This window comes from Tachyglossus aculeatus, chromosome 15 (genome assembly GCF_015852505.1).
Source record: "Tachyglossus aculeatus isolate mTacAcu1 chromosome 15, mTacAcu1.pri, whole genome shotgun sequence".
Lineage (NCBI taxonomy): Eukaryota > Metazoa > Chordata > Mammalia > Monotremata > Tachyglossidae > Tachyglossus > Tachyglossus aculeatus.
Window position 1 is genome coordinate 24,597,142 of NC_052080.1, and position 13,910 is coordinate 24,611,051.

The 13,910-nt window shown below is 44.3% G+C and overlaps 1 protein-coding gene across 2 annotated transcripts; it reads right to left on the bottom strand.

The window, feature by feature from the left end:
- C15H17orf75 (chromosome 15 C17orf75 homolog) lies at positions 1–12,671 on the bottom strand. Of its 2 annotated transcripts, none has more exons than XM_038757446.1 (10): positions 12,562–12,671; positions 6,779–6,859; positions 5,078–5,203; positions 4,602–4,745; positions 4,277–4,334; positions 3,627–3,746; positions 2,505–2,569; positions 2,228–2,364; positions 1,972–2,075; positions 1–1,593 (listed from the first exon to the last, which is right to left on the bottom strand). In XM_038757446.1, the coding sequence occupies exons 1-10, from the start codon at positions 12,660–12,662 to the stop codon at positions 1,375–1,377; spliced, it is 1,155 nt and encodes a 384-aa protein (XP_038613374.1). In that variant the 5' UTR covers positions 12,663–12,671; the 3' UTR covers positions 1–1,374. The 2 variants fall into 2 exon arrangements, with proteins under 2 accessions (XP_038613374.1, XP_038613373.1); XM_038757445.1 differs by having other exon boundaries at positions 12,541–12,671.
- Positions 12,672–13,910: the final 1,239 nt, after the last annotated feature.

The following is a 13,910-nucleotide window of genomic DNA, read 5'->3' on the forward strand; positions in this document are numbered from 1 at the left end:
AAAGCCAGAGCACCTTTTTATTGTAAACATAATTACAGATTTAAATTTAAGCGAATGTTTGTCACATGAACAACACGCTCCCTCTCTAGTGTAGAACTACTGGTCATTAAATTAAAAAAAAAATCACTTGCAATAAATATAGACTGTCCTTTTCCTTAACTTTTTGGGAGGGGCAAATAAAGGAATGACATGAATCAATCGTTTTGAAAAACCATAGTGTGACTATGGCTGTTTGAAAGGCAATTCCTTAGCTCTACGTGCTGCCTCTGTTCTTTAGTGAACTGCTAGGGCAATGGAAACTTAGGTCTCATATATCCTATTATCTAAATGAAGTCATCATTGTCATCACTGTCATCCAATAGGATTTACTAAGCGCCTCTGTGCCCGTGACACAGTATACTTCAGAGTACAGTTCATGCATCTAATTTTGGCTTCAGGGAGAGTAGCATGTGATCATCTGAGGGCAGTGCTCAGTCCTGCCAATTGATTCAGACTACAGTGATCTGAGAAAGTGATGCATGAATAAACTCAAAAGGTCATGCACCAAATATGATTCAATTAAGAAGCCCTCTTGAAATCTTCCCATTATATTCTTCGCTTGCTACTTTGATCCTTCTTTGAACATTTATCCGTTCGTCAAGCATTTTGATTTCAACTCTGGAAAAAACCTGCTTTAAAAAGGGCGGAACTGGGATTGTGTTTTTTTTTAGCTGGCGCACACTTTTAAAGATGATTTATCTGTTGCAAATCCAAGACTGATTTGCAGATCAGCACAAGAGGGGGATTGTTATCGTTAAAAACATGTATCAAGCACCCACAGAGTGCATAGCTTTTATGATGTGATATATTTACAGATTGGTTTGGGGATTACATTTGGGGGAGTAAAATCGGCCTAAAATCTGAGATTGAAACTTTTTGTTTTGTTCATTTTTTAAGTGGCAACAAAAGCTATGGTAAACCCGATGGTTGCCAAGAAAGACTCATCAAAATTTACTGCGGGGTGGGTTATTGACCACTGAAAGAGGGAACTGAGGGAAAATAAATATAAGATTTGGGGTGGCAGTTGAGGTTTTGTCTTCATATCTCTTCCATTTAGCCCTAAAATTCTTGATAACTTGGGCAGGAAACACCCAGGGAGAGCATTGTCATACCTTTTTGGCTATCAAGCCCCCATTTCATTACACTTTTTCTCCCTATAATTAAATTTTAAAAATGTAAAAAGCTCCCCCCCCAAACCCAGAGTCTCATCTTATTCTGAAGTAATCTAAATCTCTTAAATTAGCACGAATGATGATCACAGTAGCAACTTCCAACCACTAACTACTAGTGCATGAATGTTCAATACTCGGACCTCACTTCCTAAGAAGAAAATGATTAAAAACGTTGGGCCGTTGCTACTTCTCTCATGAATTCCTCAAGGACCAATATCACATTTTTGGCTTCTGGCATTTCTGCGTGTTCCACCTTGACGATCTTCAGCAGCACGTCTCCACAGCCACAGTTCTTCAGAAACATGTAACACTTAAATAGGGCGTAATGATTCATTTCTGCCTGGCGGATAAATCGCTTCAGATTGTTTGTGTCCTGGATTGCCTGGAAATAGAGCAGAGCAGCGGTGTTCACTATTCGTTTTACTCCACGCAGAAGGGGCAGGTTACTATCGACTTGGCTAGAACCTTTTGAAATGAGATGACAACCAGAGTCCATATGGTGCTGTCCCCGTTTTTCTCCTTAGGCAGTCTAAGGCTAAACTGCCTGAGAGGCAGGCACAGTACTTAGACATTTCTGAGGGCCCCCAAATGACTCCAGCTCTCCTGAACCCGACGACCCCGTGTTCCTGGCCGAGTCTGGGGACGCCCCGCCTGGCTGTGTACCCGCTGGCTGAAGAGTGGCGGATGCCACTGCCGCCCCAGTGACCAGCGCCCAAAGCCGTTTGCCCAACCTCGATGCTCCGGGAGCAGGATGAATTACCTTCAGCTTAAAATTCTCTAGCAGCTGTCGGAAGAGAAATGGATGGCCACCCTCGGCCCCGTTCAGGAAGGGCTGCAACCAGTCCTCGCAAAACTTGTTGCTTCCTGCGAGACACGGAGAGGTTTTTAAGATCCCGGGGGGGAGCCCGCATCATCCACGTCAACAAGGACTTGAGCCTCGCTCGGCCTCGCCCGCTCTCCCTCAGACGCCTGCCCTCGAGAGGAACCGAACCGGCTGGTCGAGACGTCCACCTCACCTGCGTTTTGCACCCGGGGCTGTGGCCCGCTACAGTCTATCAGCACAGCCCGGTGCTGTTCCTCTGTCATAGCCATGCATAAGGAGGTCATTGTCCCTTCATGGACGAGCCCCTGCAGGCTGGCCACGCTGAGAAACCTGACACACGAGAGAGGTGGTTTTCACAGACAACCCTACAGAGGCACCAGAGGAAATGCATATTTTTCAGACGACGGCCCCCAATTTTCACCAGGGAGAAGCTACCTGGGGGCCGGCCTCTGATTTTAGACATTCTTTACCTATTGATGTCTCGTTTGATTTTCTCATCTGATGCTTTAACTTCGACGGGAGTATAACTCAAAGCCTTTTAAAAGAAAAGGAAAGACCATGTTATTTGCAGGCCATATTTGGCATTTTCAATATCCTTCTTATTCACCCAAATGATAGATTCACTATCTCCCCCAACTCCACATCTTCTGCTTCTCGATCCTTGCCCGTAAAATACGGCCATGATCAAGTACTTATTTTATACACAGCCAACTCTAAGTCACTCTAGAACCTGGACCAGTATATTTAAGGGGCTCAGTGGGTCTTTCTCATTAATATGGAAAGTTATTACACATTTCATCTTCATTAAGCTACTACTGTTTGCTAGTTAAATAAGTAGCCAGATAATTGCTGGCTTAATATGCTTTGTCCACTGCTCAAAGGACTGAATTGAAGCATTAACCCAGGTACATACCCACTTTTCCTCCTTTCTATCTAAATGATTTCAGCATTTTTGTCCCTCACTAGATGCTAAGGTTCTTGAGGGCAGGGATCATGCCTACTAAGTTTATAGGACTCTTCCAAGTGCTTTGTACTGGGCTCTGTACACATCAGTTGCCCAATAAATGCTATTTACTGAGTGACAGAATTGCCACCCGGAACTCTGCCTTACTAATCTATTTGAAAAAGCTTTCTGTAGAATGAGGTCATTGTCTTTATAGGTGGCATTTACACCTTAGGAGTCTCTTTAAAGCTTCCGATGCCTTTTTTTTCCAAATAGTATTTGTTAAGCACTTCCATGTGCCAGGCCCTGTCCTAAGCACTGGAGTAGAGGCAAGCTCATCGGGTCGGACGCAGTCCTTGTCCCACATGGAGCTCACAGTCTTAATCCCCATTTTACAGATGAGGTAACTGAGGCACAGTGAAGTGACTTGCCCAACGTCACACAGCAGACAAGTGGCAAAACGGGGACTAGGACCCAGGTCCTTTGAACTCGCAGGCCCGTGTTGTATCTAGTAGGCCACGCTGCTTTTGTAGAAATAGGTCCTTGTCTTCATAGGTGGTAATTACACCCTAGGTATCTCTTTAAAGTTCCCTATGACTGCCAAACTGGTTCTCTTTGAAGCAAATGTTTTCGTTTAGGCCATACTTACAGCATGTAAGAGAAATACAAGCTTCTCCTGAAAGAGAAGCACCACCCTCTGGATTGGGCACACGACATCCTCAAACCAGTTGCTCAGGTAGGATTTGATGCTGGGCTCCAAACTGCTTTCCTGTATCACGATAAAGGACAGAATTTTTCTTTTGACATCCGCTCTTAACTCCAATCCAACCAAAGGATTCATGTTTACTTGTAATAACTGTAATGATAATTGTGGTGTATGTTAAGTGCATACTATATGCCAGGCACTGAACTAAGTGCTGGGGTGAACATAGGCCATCACGTTGGACACAGTCCCTGTCCCGCATGGGGCTCACAATCTTAATCCCCATTTTACAGATGAGGTAACTGGGGCCCAGAGAAGTGAAGTAACTTACCCAAGGCTACACAGCAGAGGATAAGAACCCTCGACCTTGACTCCTAGGCTTGTGCTCTATTCACTATGCCATGCTGCTTCTCCATTATATCAACTTCATCTAAAAAATGTCTATGAGGTTTGTTCCGATGTTTCCCTGGCTTTAGACATTATTCATTCAATCGTATTTATTGAGCGCTTAATGTGTGCAGAGCACTGTACTAAGCACTTGGGAAGTACTAGTTGGCAACATTACGCGCTCTCACTTTTAAAAATGGGCCTCTTACCTTGCAATCAAAATTCATCTTGAGGTCTTGAACATACTTGTCCAACTCAAGCCTGAAGGTGCCTTCTTAAGGAAAGAGTAGAAAAGGGCAGAGCAAGACACCTGCTCTAACACTTTACAAAATGAATAAACTGAGACGTTTCAGATATTGTCAACAAAATATATACGTATGCTATCTGCTGCCTAAAAAAGGGCAAACCCAGGTTGAAAATAAAGTCTAACTGAATGCATTGGAGTGGGAGCAGGAAAGCCAAGTTTTCAGAGCTGGTGGAAACAAATCCCATTCTTTCCTGTTGCCAATCCCCGCAAATCAACAAAAAGGATATAGTTCAAGCCCCTTTTCAGAGCCACCTAAGAAACAGACCGCATACTCCGGAGCGTTCAGGCCAGGATCATCTGCTGCGGGTTCAGGGAATGACTTTTCTTGTTGGAAAAGGCAGTAGTAACAACCAACTCTGTAGTCTGGAAGACTGAAGGAAAAATGAGAGGTAAATAAAATAGATTGCTGACTCCTGCAACCTAATTTAGTGGATTGCTCTAATACTGTTCGCCTCCGTGCATTCCTTTTAAGGTAGTTTGTTTTACTGTTCATTATGCCCAACTTGGAAGAAAAGAGTTAAGTAGCACTAGCACTAGAAGATAACTGGCACTAATTAAGTTCAAGTAGGGTATTTTATTTCTCCATTTTGTTATATGACAGTGAAAGTCTCAACACAGCAGGGCATTTGGCGGCCTTTTGGAATATGTTACGTGGGCTTAACGTGTAGGTAAAAATTCAAGATCCAGCCTGTTAATCCCTTACCTCAATTCCACTGAAGCAACATTACCCAGACCTTCAAAGAGCGCTCCTTTATTCAGACGTTTAGCAACGAAACTGCGCAGTTCCATCTCTACTTCGGATGATAAGTTCGTGTCCACCAAAGAGAGACTTTAATAAAAGAGAAGAAAAAGAATATTTATTCCCATTGGCAGAAATTCTCACTCTTCAACTGGGTTCTAGAGATAATCCTCTATTCTGTCACTGAGCCTTTTCTCTTCCTCTCTTAGACGAGGCTCTTCCTCTTTTTTCTTTCATTTTTCCGAAGTTGGCTGGTTTTGTAGCTCTGAAGACACTTTTTTCTTCTATAATTGCCCCACCCTCCTTCTCTTTACTTCCCTCTGATCTCCTTTTCTGTTTTCCTCACCCTTTCCCCAAGATCTAATCCTCTACTGCCACGTCTGCTTACCTCTTCTGTGCTTCCTCTCCCTGTTCTTCTAGAACTGTCATCATTTCACTTTTCCAACTCCTCTTGCTCTTTGTCCCTGGAAAGCCAACTCAACTCCCCAGCTCTCTCTCCTGGAACCACTTTTTCCAACCCCAAAGCGTTGGTTTTCTCCTTTCCCTCTGCTTTCTCCATCTCCTCCTCCTGGATCCATTGCTTCCCAATCTTTCTCCAGCTCGGGGCTTTTCACTGCACTGAGTTCAAGTCAGGCAGGCAGGTGAACCCAAGCAGCTATAATAGAATTTGAGTGAAAAATTTCCATTTATGCAAGACATTGATTCCATAGCATTTAGTATAGGGCACTGCATTCAGAGGGTGCTAAGTGTTTAGTACAATGCTCTGCACAGAGTAAGTGCTCAATAAATGTCATCGGGTGATGTATATAGGGCGCTCATAAAGACTACTACTCTATGACTACTTACTGATAGAATTGTGGACTCCTGAAAATGAGCAGAGCTTTCTAATAACTTGCATGGATTTGGTGAAGCTGTTTACCTGATAGCTGTGGCCTATGAAAAATATTTGGGGGATCTCATCTAGTATTCTAGGTTGGACAGCATGTGTCAAAGTACAGAAGTTCATTTTTTGAACTAAAATATAAAATCCTAATTTGAGTTAGAATATGAACACATTCTCATGTGTTCTAAGCATTTGGTACAGTGCTCTGCACACAGTAAATGCTCAATAAATACTATTGATCGATTGATTGGTAGAGATAGAGTAGGCTTTCTACCCCAAGTCTGCAGACAAAAGAAAAATATAGAACAGGATTTTAGCAAACACCTCTGGCAATTGTAAGGAAGAGTATGCAAAGGAAACAGATATCAACTAATCATTATTCCTTAAAGTGAGATATATTTTAAAGCCACACATCAGGATCCCCAGGGATGATGACTAAAAATTGGATTTTTTTTTGGCTCTACCCAATCAACTGAATTCTTCTGACAATCTACTGGATTCTTTTGAGAAAGACGGCAACCCAGCCGTGTCCTTGACAATAATAACATTCACTCCATAAGGGTTAATGTTCAAAAGCCAGGACTTAAGAAGCCAGAACAGTGTTTGGCACATAGTAAGTGCTTAACAAATACCATCATTATTACTTAAGGGAGGATCTGAACTTCTGCTAGATAGAGAAATCAGGACGGTTTGCATTTGTGGGTCAGATCTGCAATAAGAAGGTGAAGGCAGAATCCGATCAACTGATCAATCGATCTAACCAGTGCGACTTGCTGTCTTACCTGAAATCTTCGGCAGCGGGAGTTTCTGTTGTTGAGCTGCTTGGACTTCCGTCATCACTGTCACCTCGCTGGTGGGTTGACCTGGAAGCCCCAAAATTATCGAAAAGGGATCGATTAGGGTGAAGGACGAAATTGGGGAGGGAACCACAGGGGGAGAGGGGTAACTGGGAGCATCTTGACCTTTTCCTCTGGATTGGGGGCGGCGGAGGGGAAGGGGGGGGTTGGGAAATTAAGAGGTAACACTCTATTTTACTTGTACATATTTATTGTATTTATTTTATTCTGTTAATATGTTTTGTTCTCTGTCTTCCCCTTCTAGACTATGAGCCCACTGTTGGATAGGGACCGTCGCTATATGTTGCCAACTTGTACTTCCCAAGCGCTTAGTACAGTGCTCTGCACACAGGAAGCGCTCAATAAATACGATTGAATGAATGAACACAGGGAGAGGAAACACGGCTGAGGCTGTGAAAGTGAATGGGGGTGGCGGGGGTTTCGGAGGAGCCCTACCAAGAAAACATCTTAAATTCTCCCAGCACGGGAATGGCACCTGAGAAACCGAGATTGTCTCCGGCTTCCAGGGGGTTCATTCAATTCAGTCGTACTGAGCGCTTACTCTGTGCAGAGCTTTCATTCACTCATTCAATCGTATTTATTGAGCGCTTACTGTGTGCAGAGCACTGGACTAAGCGCTTGGGAAGTACAAGTTGGCAACATATAGAGACAGTCCCTACCCAACAGTGGGCTCACAGTCTAAAAGGGGAATGAATTCATTCATTCAATCGTATTTATTGAGCGCTTACTGTGTGCAGAGCACTGGACTAAGCGTTTGGGAGAGTCCAATTTGGCAACAGATAGAGAAAATCCCTACCCAACAACGGGCTCACAGTCTAGAAGGGGGCAGACAACAAAACAAAACAAGTAGACAGGCATCACTACCATCAAAATAGATATAGAATTATAGCTATAGACACAGCATTAATGAAATAGAGTAATACATCTGTACAGACACAAGTGCTGTGGGGTGGGGAAGGGGGTAGAACAGAGGGAGGGGGTGGGGGCGATGGGGAGGAGGAGAAGAGGAAAAGGGGGGCTCAGTCTGGGAAGGCCTCCTGGAGGAGGTGAGCTCTCAATAGAGCATTCATTCATTCAATCGTATTTATTGAGCGCTTATTGTGTGCAGAGCACTGTACTAAGTACTCTGCTACAGAGAAGCAGCGTGGCTCAGTGGAAAGAGCGCAGGCTTGGGAGTCCGAGGTCGTGGGTCCTAATCCCGGCTCTGCCACTTCTCAGCTGCGTGACTTTGGGCAAGTCACTTCACTTCTCTGGGCCTCAGTTGCCTCATCTGGAAAATGGGGATGAGGACTGTGAGCCCCGGGTGAGACGACCTGATTACCTGGTATCTCCCCCAGCGCTTAGAACAGTGCTTGGCGCATAGTAAGCTTTTAACAAATACCAAAATTATTATTATTACTAAGTACTTGATAACCTCGTATCTCCCCTCCGTTCATTTTTGCAGCCTCAGACATGTTTCCTCTCCCTGTGTTACCTCTTAATTTCCCAACCACCCCCTTCCCCTTTGCCGCCCCCAATCCAGGGGCACAAAGTAAGCGCTTAACCGTCTACATGTTTTGTTTTATTGCCTGTCTCCCCCTTCTATAATAATAATAATAATGGCATTTATTAAACGCTTACTATGTGCAAAGCACTGTTCTAAGCGCTGGGGAGGTTATAATAATAATGGTGGTATTTGTTAAGCACTTCCTATGTGCCAAGCACTATTCTAAGTGCTGGGGGGATACAAGGTGATCAAGGTTGTCCCACAGGGGGCTCACAGTCTTAATCTCTATTTTACAGATGAGGGAACTGACGCCCAGAGAGGTGAAGTGACTTGCCCAAGGTCACACAGCTGATGTGGCGGAGCTGGGATTGGAACCCACGACCTCTGACTCCAAAGCCCGGGCTCTTTCCGCTGCTTCTAGGCTGTGAGCCCGTTGTTGGGTAGGGACCGTCTCTATCTGCTGCCGATTTGTTCTTTCAAGCGCCTAGAAGCAGCGTGGCTCAGTGGAAAAGAGCACGAGCTTTGGAGTCAGAGGTCACGGGTTCAAATCCCGGCTCTGCCAATTGTCAGCTGTGTGACTTTGGGCAAGCCACTTCACTTCTCTGGGCCTCGGTTCCCTCATCTGTAAAATGGGGATTAACACTGCGAGCCCCCCGTGGGACAACCCGATCACCTCGTAACCTTCCCAGCGCTTAGAACACTGCTTTGCACATAGTAAGTGCTTAATAAATGCCATTATTATTATTATTATTCTCTGGGCCTCAGTTCCCTCATCTGGAAAATGGGGATTAAGACTGTGAGCCCCCCCATGGGACAACCTGATCACCTTGTAACCTCCCCAGCGCTTAGAACAGTGCTTTGCACATAGTAAGTGCTTAATAAATGCCATCATCATCATTATTATTATTATGAGTCCAGTGCTCTGCACACAGTGAGTGCTCAATACGACTGAATGAATGAATGTCATCATTATGATTATTACAAGAGCACTGTACTACGCGCTTAAGAAACAAGTGCTCAGTAAATAGGATTGAATGAATGAATGCCCTCATTGTGATTATTACAACTGCACTGTACTAGGTGCTTAAGAAACAAGCGCTTAATAGGATTGAATGCCCTTATTATGATTACAAGAGCACTGTACTAGGCGCTCAAGAGCTCGATAAATAGGATTGAATGAATGGATGCCCTTATTATGATTATTGCAAGAACACTGTACTAGGTGCTCAAGAAACAAGCGCTCAATAAACACGATTGAATGAATGAATGCCCTTACTATAACATCACTGCACTGGGCGCTTAAGAAACAAGCGCTCAATAAATAGGATTGAATGACTAAATGCCCTTATTGTGATTATTACAAGAGCACTGTACTAAGCTCTTAAGAAACAAGCGCTCAATAAATAGGATTGACTGAATGAATGCCCTTATGATTATTACAAGAGCACTGCACTAAGCTCTTAAGAAACAAGCGCTCAATAAATAGGATTGAATGAATGAATGCCCTTATTATGATTATTACAAGAGCACTGTACTAGGCGCTTGGGAAACAAGCGCTCAATAAATAGGATTGAATGACTGAATGCCCTTATTGTGATTATTACAAGAGCACTGTACTAAGCTCTTAAGAAACAAGCACTCAATAAATAGGATTGAATGAATGAATGTCCTTATGATTATTACAAGAGCACCGTATTAAGCTCTTAAGAAACAAGCTCTCAATAAATAGGATTGAATGAATGAATGCCCTTATTATGATTATTACAAGAGCACTGTACTAGGCGCTTGGGAGACAAGTGCTCAATAAATAGGACTGAACGACTGAATGCCCTTATTATGATTACTACTTGTACATATCTATTCTATTTATTTTATTTTCTTAGTATGTTTGGTTTTGTTCTCTGTCTCCCCCTTTTAGACTGTGAGCCCACTGTTGGGTAGGGACTGTCTCTATATGTTGCCAATTTGTACTTCCCAAGCGCTTAGTACAGTGCTCTGCACATAGTAAGCGCTCAATAAATATGATTGATTGATTATTACAAGAGCACTGTACTACGCTCTTAAGAAACAAGCACTCAATAAATAGGATTGAATGACTGAATAATAATAATAATAATAATAATGGCATTTATTAAGCGCTTACTATGTGCAGGGCACTGTTCTAGGCGCTGGGGAATTTACAAGGTGATCAGGTTGTCCCACGTGGGGCTCACAGTCTTCATCCCCATTTTACAGATGAGGGAACTGAGGCCCAGAGAAGTTAAGTGACTTGCCCAAAGTCACACAGTTGACAAATGGTGGAGCCGGGATTTGAACCCATGACCTCTGACTCCAAAGCCCGTGCTTTTTCCACTCAGCCACACTGCTTCTCTTGTAATGCCCTTAGGATTATTACAAGAGCACTGCACTAAGCTCTTAAACAAGTGCTCAATAAATAGGATTGAATGACTGAATGCCCTTATTATGATTGTTACAAGAGCACTGTACTAGGCGCTTGGGAAGGAAGCGCTCAATAAATAGGATCGAATGAATGAGTGCCTTTATTATGATTATTACAAGAGCACTGCACTAAGCTCTTAAGAAACAAGCGCTCAATAAATAGGATCGAATGAATGAATGCCCTTATGATTATTACAAGAGCACCGTACTAAGCTCTTAAGAAACAAGCTCTCAATAAATAGGATTGAATGACTGAATGCCCTTATGATGATTAGTACAAGAGCACTGTACTAGGCACTTGGGAAACAAGCGCTCAATAAATAGGACTGAATGACTGAATGCCCTTATGATGATTATTACAAGAGCACTGCACTAAGCTCTTAAGAAACAAGCGCTCAATAAATAGGACTGAATGAATGAATGCCCTTATGATGATTATTACAAGAGCACTGTACTAGGCGCTTGGGAAGCAAGCGCTCAATAAATAGGACTGAATGACTGAATGCCCTGATGATGATTATTACAAGAGCACTGCACTAAGCTCTTAAGAAACAAGCGCTCAATAAATAGGATCGAATGACTGAATGCCCTTATTATGATTATTACAAGAGCACTGTACTAGGCACTTGGGAAACAAGCGCTCAATAAATAGGACTGAATGACTGAATGCCCTTATGATGATTATTACAAGAGCACTGCACTAAGCTCTTAAGAAACAAGCGCTCAATAAATAGGACTGAATGAATGAATGCCCTTATGATGATTATTACAAGAGCACTGTACTAGGCGCTTGGGAAGCAAGCGCTCAATAAATAGGACTGAATGACTGAATGCCCTGATGATGATTATTACAAGAGCACTGCACTAAGCTCTTAAGAAACAAGCGCTCAATAAATAGGACTGAATGAATGAATGCCCTTATGATGATTATTACAAGAGCACTGTACTAGGCGCTTGGGAAACAAGTGCTCAATAAATAGGACTGAATGACTGAATGCCCTGATGATGATTATTACAAGAGCACTGCACTAAGCTCTTAAGAAACAAGCGCTCAATAAATAGGATCGAATGACTGAATGCCCTTATTATGATTATTACAAGAGCACTGTACTAGGCACTTGGGAAACAAGCGCTCAATAAATAGGACTGAATGACTGAATGCCCTTATGATGATTATTACAAGAGCACTGCACTAAGCTCTTAAGAAACAAGCGCTCAATAAATAGGACTGAATGAATGAATGCCCTTATGATGATTATTACAAGAGCACTGTACTAGGCGCTTGGGAAGCAAGCGCTCAATAAATAGGACTGAATGACTGAATGCCCTGATGATGATTATTACAAGAGCACTGCACTAAGCTCTTAAGAAACAAGCGCTCAATAAATAGGACTGAATGAATGAATGCCCTTATGATGATTATTACAAGAGCACTGTACTAGGCGCTTGGGAAACAAGTGCTCAATAAATAGGACTGAATGACTGAATGCCCTTATGATGATTATTACAAGAGCACTGCACTAAGCTCTTAAGAAACAAGCGCTCACTAAATAGGACTGAATGAATGAATGCCCTTATGATGATTATTACAAGAGCACTGTACTAGGCGCTTGGGAAGCAAGCGCTCAATAAATAGGACTGAATGCCCTTATGATGATTATTACAGGAGCACTGTACTAGGCGCCCAAGAAAGGAGTGGTGGGGGAAAGGGGGAGGGTTAAGGGGGCAAGGGAGCCGGGGGAAGGCGGCCGTGCGTGGGCACCTGGTGCTGTGATAAGCGTACAGACAGTAGGAGCTGGCGGGCGGGGTCGGGGTCGGCTCGGAGGGGCCGCTGTCGTCGTTGCTGTCGTCGCCATCCAGGGACTCGTGCAGCACGGGCAGCATCTTCGGGCCTCGGCCTGGACCAGGCCCCGGCCGGAAGTGGAGGCCCCCCGCGGTGCAACCGGCAAACGGGCCCCCCAGCCGCCGCCGTACAGTCCGCTGCCGTACAGTCCGCCGCCTCAGTGCTCCGGCCGGCCCCCGGCCCCGCGCAGCCGCGTTCCGCCCTCACCCCGTCGACGCGAGGCCCCTACGCGGAGCTGGTTCGGGGGACGTCGCCCCGCGTTCGTTCACGTCGTTAAGAGAAGCCGCGTGGCTCACTGGAAATCAAGCAATCAATCGTATTTATTGAGCGCTTACTGTGTGCAGTAAGCACACAGTACTTCCCGGTCCGGTCCTGACTGACTCTCCCCCCACCACCCCGGGAAAAAGGCTCTTGTTATCACCAAGTTACATTAACGACAACCTCATTCGCACCTACTCAGCCTTCCTGTCCCGCCATCGACCCCCGGGCCTGGGATGCCCCCAATCCCTCTGCCCATCCGCCAAGCTCGCTCTCTTCCTCCCTTCAAGGCCCTACTGAGAGCTCACCTCCTCCAGGAGGCCTTCCCACACTGAGCCCCTTCCTTCCTCTCCATCCCCCGCATCTTACCTCCTTCCCTTCCCCACAGCACCTGTATATATGTATATGTGTTTGTACATATTTATTACTCTATTTATTTATTTGTTTATTTATTTTACTTGTACCTATCTATTCTATTTATTTTATTTTGTTAGTATGTTTGGGTTTGTTCTCTGTCTCCCCCTTCTAGACTGTGAGCCCACTGTTGGGTAGGGACTGTCTCTATATGTTGCCAGCTTGTACTTCCCAAGCGCTTAGTCCGGTGCTCTGCACACAGTAAGCGCTCAATAAATACAATTGATTGATTGATTGCAGAGCACTGGACTAAGCGCTTGGAAAGTACAAGTTGGCAACATATACAGTCAATCAATCGTATTTATTGAGTGATTACTGTGTGCGGAGCACTGGACTAAGCGCTTGGGAAGTACAAGTCGGCAACATAGAGAGACGGTCCCTACCCAACAGTGGGCTCACAGTCTAGAAGAGTGGGCTCACATTCTAGAAAGAGCTCGGGCTTTGGTCTCCCCCTTCTAGACTGTGAGCCCACTGTTGGGTAGGGACTGTCTCTATATGTTGCCAACGTGTACTTCCCAAGCGCTTAGTACAGTGCTCCGCACACAGTAAGCGCTCAATAAATACGATTGATTGATTGATTTGGAGTCAGAGGTCATGGGTTCAAATCCCGGCTCCGC